Raw genomic sequence first — 8,803 nt, 5'->3', positions numbered from 1 at the left:
CATGCGCTAATCAAGTAAATGATACATATTATATTTTATATTATATTCATACATTTATATTATAGTCAAATCACGCACATACGTTTATTAGTTGTTTCTTACTTATTATTTATACTTCATAGTGTGAAAGCGCACTCGGTGTTATATATTTTTACTATTCATATTAACACTGAACGCTATTAGCACCAACAATTATTAATGGTCACGGAATAAAACCTACAGAGGAAGGCCTGTTAGCAATAAAACAATTTCCCTCTCCACTACAATTAAACAACTTCGTAGTTTTCCTGGATTAGCAAATTATTTCCGTAGATTTATCCCAAACTTTAGTAAACTAGCACACCCACTCACAGAATTGACTAAAGGAATATTTAAAACAAACAAATCTCCAATAAACTGGACAAGTTTACACGAAAATGCGTTTAAAGATTTAAAAAAGAAGCTCACCAAAAAACCAGTACTAGCTTATTTCGACGATAACGCAGAAATAATATTAGTAACCGATGGTTCAAAGAAAGGTCTGGGAGCTATTTTGCAACAGCAAAATGAAAATAAAGAAATACATCCCGTTTCATATGCTTCAAAAAAATTAAATGCCGCTCAAAACAATTACCCTGCACTAGAATTAGAAATGGCCGCACTGTATTTAGTAGGCTTTTAATTATTATTAAAACCAATAGCAACTATTTATAAACAAAAAAAAAAAAAATTTAGAATGATACTAATTTTAAAACCACTGTTCGAGAAATACCCTTCTTATTGGACCTCTCTAATTGTAGCCATATTACAGTTTTTAAAACATTCATACATACATACATATTTTAATAATTTTAATTCAACAATTTTATGTACCTAATTCATTACAAAACTAATATTTTAATGCAAAAATATTATACCGTGAATAATGGAATCTTTTTAATAAGCAATCATTTTCATAATTGATACAATTACCCACTGTGCAATTTTACATTTCATTGATGTTCCTAGGACATTTCATGAGGACATGTAACATCCCCAAATGTGTTGCATTGGCGTTACGGTAACATCGCTGTGCTTGCTAATGACCGTAATAATTTTACACTCAAAAAACGTTATCTTTATGTTTCTTTGTATCATACCATATATGTTTCATCGAAATATTACCTATACATTACTTTTAATCATCGCATGTATGTTTCTATTAAACGTTGTATATATGTTTTCATTAAACGTCGTATATATGTTTCCATTAAACGTTATATGTATGTTTCCGGTTATTATCGCATATATATTTTATTTGTACCATTGCAGTTACCACTTACATTTCAAAATAATATCTATCCATACGATTACGATAGTAGGGTACCTAGGTACTAGTAGTACCCAACAAATTACTTACTTTAAAATACTTTACCAAAGTAATATTACCGACTTTCATCACTACATACTACTACCAAGCCCCAACACCAAAATCACGGTGTGAGGTGGAAAAAGAAAAATGTGTGGTTCACGAGTGTACTCACTGTATATTTCAATAGGTAACATTCCGTTTTGTCAATGGCAGTACCTAGTTAAGTTCTGCACCTATCATGTTTGCCAAAGTGTAATGCCACTTACTCCATGATAAAACAAGTATCACAAGGCTGAAATGCTAATTAAACTATTTTTCCTTAGAGTATAAATGTTGAAATAACTTCACAATATATGGATAGAAAATATAATTCAATATTTAAATTATTAATGAAGTCTATAGATCCCAGAGTTTTTGAAAGGAAGTATAACAATAAATTAATAAATACACTGTTTATATTTCATAAATATTGGTATTTTATTTAGGTACCTATGCTAATAATAATAAAGAACATATTATTAGATATTTGAGATTATAATATATGCACCTATAATAAAATATATATGCTAATTAATTATATAAAACAAAACATTTTATGAAAAACAAAACAATATTATAACTAACATATTATGAAAACTAAATACAAAGCCTAAAATAAATACAGTCTGCTGTATTTCAATTAAAAAATAATTTTATACAAATTTACATATTTAAAAAACAAAATACTAAAGACATACAAAATAAATCTTTTAAGTTATAACAAAACTTCCACATGCATTCTATTATTATGTGTCATTTTAGTTCAAAGCATACCACTTTACATTTACTAACAAGAATACAAAATTATAATAAATTTGGTATAGGTTAAAAATAAATCTTATTTGATAATATAGGTATTAAAATAAATAAAAATTACAAATACAGAATAAGAAATTATATACATACATTTAGTCATCTAAGAATAATCATATTAATAAGAATTATCAATAAATGAATGGTTTAATGTAGAAATTATAGCTTTATCATTTGATAAATAAATAAAAAAACATTTATATTTTATATCAGAAATATTAACTGTAAAGTTGTCAGATAAAACAATAGGATTTACAGTATGTAAGCCAATAATTGAAGATATAATTGGTTCTGTAAAAAGAGAGGAAGAATCCATACATTTTTGAACAATTAGCTTGAAGCCTAATTTATTTTGTGGCTGAACAATATTGTTAACAATCACAATATCGTTATTCTTTAACATAATATATTTGTCGCGTTTATTATTAATATTAATAGTTACTCTCAGATCTTTTATAAAAATTTTTTCAAATAATCTGTCAGCTAGACAAAAATAAGGTGAAGATGTTGTGTTTTTAATCTCCTTAACAATAACAATAGGATCAAGTGTTATATTATTTGCTATAAAATAGTTTTGCTTTTCCATTATTCGATTAGTAACTTCCTGAAGAGGATATTTAGCACTTTTTATTGACTTTTTAATGTATTGCAGGTAATTTTCATATTTAAAGCAACTGAAATTATCAAGACAGCCATGTACTTTAACATACATTGGAAGATGTAATAAACTATGTACATTGTATGTTACAAAGTGAGCACCATACAAAGATGAGTACTGAGTTACAAACTCATTTAGTAAGCTTTGTGCTAAATTATTTAAAGTTTGGCAGATATCAGGGGTTATTAGAATTCTTAATGCACATACAAAGAGTTTAAAATGAGAATACATTTGTTTACTTAAATTTCCTTTTAAAACTATTAATCCAGAATGTATAACAAACATTCTTAGTTCTGTAGCTTTAAAATATTCTATGTCATCTAACCCTCTGGGTAAGCGACTGAATTCAGATGGCACATACGATCGTAGGTTTAACAAATTATTAGATATTCTAACTTTATTTTTCTCAATTAATCTTACATCCTTCTTCCCTTTAACCCAAAACTCTATTAAACGTTTTGTAACACCTAAACAAACATTATGCATATAATCTAAACATACATCCTTTATCATATCAATTGGTAATAATTCAAGAGGGCTATTACCTTTGTGGTATTCTTCTTGAGTTTTAGATCTAAAAGATTCGTCTGTTCTCAGGGGTGATTCTATTTCCAAAAAAGCCATTCTATTATTAATATAAGATCCTTCCTGAGTGCATGAAGTGCATCCAAAGTATGCATTGAAAGATTTAACATTTAGCAAGAAACTTTTTGCTGGAGAATCACAGACTACATGGCCGACTTCAAACTGATAAATATTTCCATTAACGTTTAGGCCACAATTTAATAATGTTAATAGATCAGATAAAAAAGGATTTAAAAACTCATGAATAGATTTTGGTTTTGAATTTCCATGAAATATTCCTATTGGAAGTACATATTCTGACAACAAATTACAATTTGTAAATTCAATTAAAATTGGCCAAAGTTGGCTTTTTGAACTTCTAGATAATGGAAGACCATCCAAATTAATTCCTATCTTTAAAACTTTATTTAGACTATATATTAATGAATCGTACTTTTTTAATATAGGTAATATCATATTTTCCAGTCCCAAATGAATGTAAGACCCTTGATCAATATTAGAAATTACATGTGTAGTAGGAGTTTTCATAAGTGTTCGAATATCTTTTGGTACATTAATACCAGCAGATTTAATTATTCTAAGTATACAATTTGCACTGTTATGAGATACTTTAAACTTCAATACCCAAGATCTTAGTTCATCTTCAATATTAAATGATTCTATGATCGTAGAGGCATTATCATCAAAAGCATCATCATCATGTATATTACAATTAATATCTCCTATGTCATCGTTAAAATAATTAGTACATAATTTGTCATCAAGTAATGATGCAGATAAAATATTACTACTCTTTTCGGGAATAGACAGTTTCAAACTATGATTAAATTCTACAATTTTATTCGTACCAGTCTCTGTAATATGAGGTGTAGTCAGATTGGAGATATTTGATTGAAGAGTTTTGTTATTAGGATGGTTCAACTTCTGTTTTTCCACGTTTAACATTTTTCTGAAGTACCTACTTGTCACTTCTCCAATACATTTTTTTTTTTCTACTGATTTTCTATTGTCATGAAAATAAACAAACAATAACATATTATATTTATTATATATAAATATAATTTATTAACCATAAGTAAAAACTTAGATTTATACTAATGTATTTTATATTTTTATGTATAATCTAAACAACAACAAAATTATTTATCTTTAAAGATAAAACCAATAAGTTCAAACATTACTTATTTTACAGTCCTTTGTAAAAAAAACTAAATAAAAATAAAAATATTTAATAGAGGTTGTTAATTTTGTTTTTCTCTGTGAACTCTTGTGTTAGCACGCCTCAACCATTCAGCAATTTCTACTTCAATATCAGAATTTGTAATATTATTTTTGGAATTTTCTTTTATAACTTCTTTAAGACAAAAAAAAAATAATTCATAAACTAATTATTATGTCACCACATAAAAATATTTGATTTCATAAATTGTGATATTACTTGTTAATATTTTGATTAATTCGGTATCTCCCAGTTTAGTGATAATATTCTTCCCACGACCAGTCATAGTACATTTTCCTGCATATTCATTTGTTAAAAGTTTAGACAATGATCTTATTATGTGTTCTTTGCCATCTCTACCACCAATTGATCGAATAAAAAATTTCTACAATGAAATAATGTATTATCATTTGTTATACCAATACATTATACATGTATTGTATTTATACGTGAAAACATTTGAAAACAAATAATTTACCAGTTTTGAAACAAAGCTGTGTTCATTCAAGATACAAGTTTCTACCAACAAAAATCCTTCCGCGTTAGTAATAGGAAATTTGGATATAAACGATTCGTCTAATAGAGCAGAGTTATCTTCATTATTTTTTGATAAAATATTTTCGATATTAGCTATTTTTATTAATATTCTATTCAACATCATTTTTACTGTTTGATCTAGATATGTTAGAAGAAAATATTAAACAAAACTTATAATACCAGTTAAAATATAGTATATATTTATATTGTTTGAAACAAAAGTTGATGAAAAAAAAATTTAGTTTGAGTAAGTTAGGTTGTATTAAAAACTTTAAGTTAAAAGCACTGCTCAGAATTGAATACACTAAAAAACATTGAGATATGTGCATTGTGCATACATACTAACTAAAAAAATGTTGAATATACAATTTATATTATTCAAAAATTATAATATGCATTATATTTCTTGATTATAATTGGAATCTTGTTTTTTAATTAATTTTTTAATGTTTTATTAAATACAATTTGTGTGACACTATAAAGAATGAATTATTATAAAATCTATATTATGATTCAATAACCTTGGTTGGCATGAAGGCGGTTTTTTAAAATTGTATTTCTTTTATGACAATCCCTGGATATAAAATAATAGTTAACCTAAAGCAAATATATAGTTTATAGCTAAAGTTATAAAATATATTAATTTAACTCAATTATTAATTTTAAAAAAAGACCTGAGTTATACATTCAAGCAGTTATTTTAAGTATTAAATTATGAAATATTTAATGATTTATCTTTGTTAAAATATTTATTGATAAAAATTGTATTTTTTTTTTAACACAACATTATTATATTATTAGGTACCAATGGGGTATTAATTATTCAAAAGTAATTTAAAAAAATTATTTTTCCATCACTTCAATATTTGAGTATTAAGTATTATTACCATTATTTTGTTGAAGAACCATCTCACTTAATGTGTCTATTGAATTGCTTTGCTAAAACATTTATGTGAATTATGGAATATGTAGTTATTAAGTACAAGTTGAAAATCTATATGCTACGTTTAGATTGATACATAAACATACAAAACATTATAATGGCAAGACATAAGTAACTATAAATACCTTAGGTGAAATGTCTGATGCAGAACACAAATGAGCAGTTTGAATGGTTTGTTTTGATATTTTTGGCATCAATTCTGTGTAATCCAGACTATATGCAGACTCTACTCCAACTGTTGGTGAAAAACTACTAGTTGAAGCTAATATACCTATCGGTGCAGCCGGAACAGTTACTGTTAAATGTTGGTTGGAAGATGAAGCCATTACATCAAAACAACCTAAATACAATTATTTAAATTATAACTAATGACATTAACAAATAAAAGAAATGAAAATTTAAACAATTACTATCAGAATTTCTGGAATTATCGCTTTCATCAGATACATCAAATACAGACTTATTTTTCAAAGATGGCATCTTTTTAGTTCTTTTATGTCTTAAGACTTCGTGTTCTTCTATTTCTGTTTCCGTAGTTGATTTTTCAATCTCTACCTGCTGATACCATGCTTTCCTAAAGTTATCTGTGATATAAATCAAATATTTTTTTATGAGTCAATTTTTATAATTGTTTACAAATAAATTCTAACTATTTATTAAATAAGTTTTCATAATTGCTTACCATAAGTTTTGTTCCCACCATGAACATTAACTTGATACTTAGTCCATGTATATTGAGGATCCTCAGCCATTTGTAGGACATCACTGTCAACAATTCCAGGTGGCCAGTAGCAAAACTGAGGATTGGTTTGAGTCAACCAATTTATTGGTACAACACTATACTCCTTATTGTACTCAGGGAATAAGACAATCACCCACCTTGGAGAAACCTATACAAGTAGATACCAGATATTGTTATGTTACATATTATATTATATTGAGTTCAGACTTCAGAGGATGTCAGCGTACTGTTTGTTTTATTTTCTGTCTGACCACGCGCAACATAGACAAAACACATTTACGCAGAATCATTTTTTTTATGTTTTTGAGTAATCTTAGAGTAAAATCACCAATTACAAAAATTTTAGAGATTAAATTTTTGAGGGTAAACATATCGATTTGTTTAAACATTGTTTCAAAACAATTTAAATTTACAAAATTTTGTTTTTATTTTGAAAGTCAAATTCAGTCAAATAATAAAAAAATATAAAACCGATAGATATATAATATAAGTATATTGTCAATCATAAAACAATGATAGTAAGTGAAAGCGATTTATCTAAGTTGTGCATGAGTCTGAGAGAAAAATATTGCGCTGCCATCCTCTTAATAATGGTAACTATATACAAAATGTAGGTACTTACCAGGTTAATAAATAAATAATGAAAAATATTTTAAAGTAAAACATACCTTTCTTTTATTATCGGCCATAATAAAATTATAAATCTCGATGCGATTATTGAATAAATGTTTAGTACAGTTGAACGTTCAAACGCTGAGCATAAGAGCATGAGAACCGAAAACGCGTAGTGCCGTAGACAAACGAACGAGTCGGGAGCACAGGACATAATGAATTTTATTGACGATTATAATATTATATTGTCAATTACTTATTGTTGATAATATACATATTATATATATATATACACAGTTTAATATAAACCTTTCATACGGTCATACGGGGTATCAGGGTATTACCCAGAAATTGGAAAACAACACCGACGCGCTACGTCTAATTATAACAAGAGCCCCTTGATAACGACGTCGGTACGTTTCATGTGTACCTAATTTTTGATAACTTATAACAGCACACAAAAACAGCTATGGTACGTTTCATGTGGTACTTCACTATTTGTAACTTTTTTTAGCACACAAAAACAAACCGGCTATATCGTACTTACGTTACAAAGCAACGTTGATATAAAAGACTATAATAACGTCCCCATAACGTTATGAAACATAAATTGCACAGTGGGCCCCCAAAAAAAATAATATCCTTCATTAATTTTAAATATTACACGTAAAATTTTATTTTGTCACTTGGAAAAAAAGAAATGAATATTTTAAATCTTGAAAAGTTTTCAAGTAAAATAGATAAGAGATAACGATTATGTTTGATAAAATATATTAACTGAAAAATATCTATTTTTTGACTGGGACTGTGGGTTTTATATTATTTTGTAATATTTAGTGATTGCATTGATAAGCTTTGTCGTACTGTCATCTGTCTTGTAATTGAGGTTGGAATATTGAAAAATATTTACAATTATAAAACGTTACGCCTCTGTACTTTTCAGTTATTGACTATTGTTATTACTTATTTCTTATTTGTTTTGTGAATTTATTGCTATACGATATTAAGATGAACAATAAAGTTTTTAATATTTACAATATTAATAAAAAAAAAAAATGATGAATGCGTAGTGCCCGTAGTGGTCAAAGACACTGCCATAGTAGAAAATTTACTGACAGTTGAAGAATCTGAAGAGCCCGTAATAGTACAGAAAGTACAGCCGAATAGCTCTAATGATTTAGGTGATATTCACACCGGGCCATACCGACCAATATTACAGGTAAGTTATTCATTATTAAATAATTTTAAAAATTGTGTATATTTAACCTCTATTTATTTTTTGTTATTTTTGCATGTCATTAATCCTTAATACATAAATACCTACA

The 8,803-nt window shown here is 26.9% G+C and overlaps 2 protein-coding genes across 17 annotated transcripts in view; both read right to left on the bottom strand.

Annotated features, from left to right (window-relative positions):
• The window catches only part of LOC100163038, a 312,933-nt gene that overhangs the window by 126,275 nt on the left and 177,855 nt on the right, over nucleotides 1–8,803 (bottom strand). The window lies entirely within an intron of this gene.
• Nucleotides 2,023–8,106, bottom strand: LOC107883830. Of its 2 annotated transcripts, XM_016804652.2 has the most exons (8): nucleotides 7,535–8,106; nucleotides 6,807–7,014; nucleotides 6,535–6,708; nucleotides 6,250–6,464; nucleotides 6,069–6,120; nucleotides 5,123–5,319; nucleotides 4,864–5,029; nucleotides 4,493–4,779 (listed from the first exon to the last, which is right to left on the bottom strand). In XM_016804652.2, exons 1-8 carry the CDS (start codon nucleotides 7,553–7,555, stop codon nucleotides 4,667–4,669), a joined length of 1,146 nt encoding a protein of 381 aa, XP_016660141.1. In that variant the 5' UTR covers nucleotides 7,556–8,106; the 3' UTR covers nucleotides 4,493–4,666. The 2 variants fall into 2 exon arrangements, with proteins under 2 accessions (XP_016660140.1, XP_016660141.1); XM_016804651.2 differs by lacking the exons at nucleotides 4,493–4,779; nucleotides 4,864–5,029; nucleotides 5,123–5,319; ... (2 more) ...; nucleotides 6,807–7,014; nucleotides 7,535–8,106 and adding an exon at nucleotides 2,023–4,428 and having other exon boundaries at nucleotides 6,250–6,388.

Source organism: Acyrthosiphon pisum, chromosome A2, assembly GCF_005508785.2.
Source record: "Acyrthosiphon pisum isolate AL4f chromosome A2, pea_aphid_22Mar2018_4r6ur, whole genome shotgun sequence".
NCBI classification, from domain to species: Eukaryota; Metazoa; Arthropoda; class Insecta; order Hemiptera; family Aphididae; genus Acyrthosiphon; species Acyrthosiphon pisum.
Note: the sequence above shows the minus strand (reverse complement) of the source record. Positions and strands in the feature narration are given on the sequence as shown.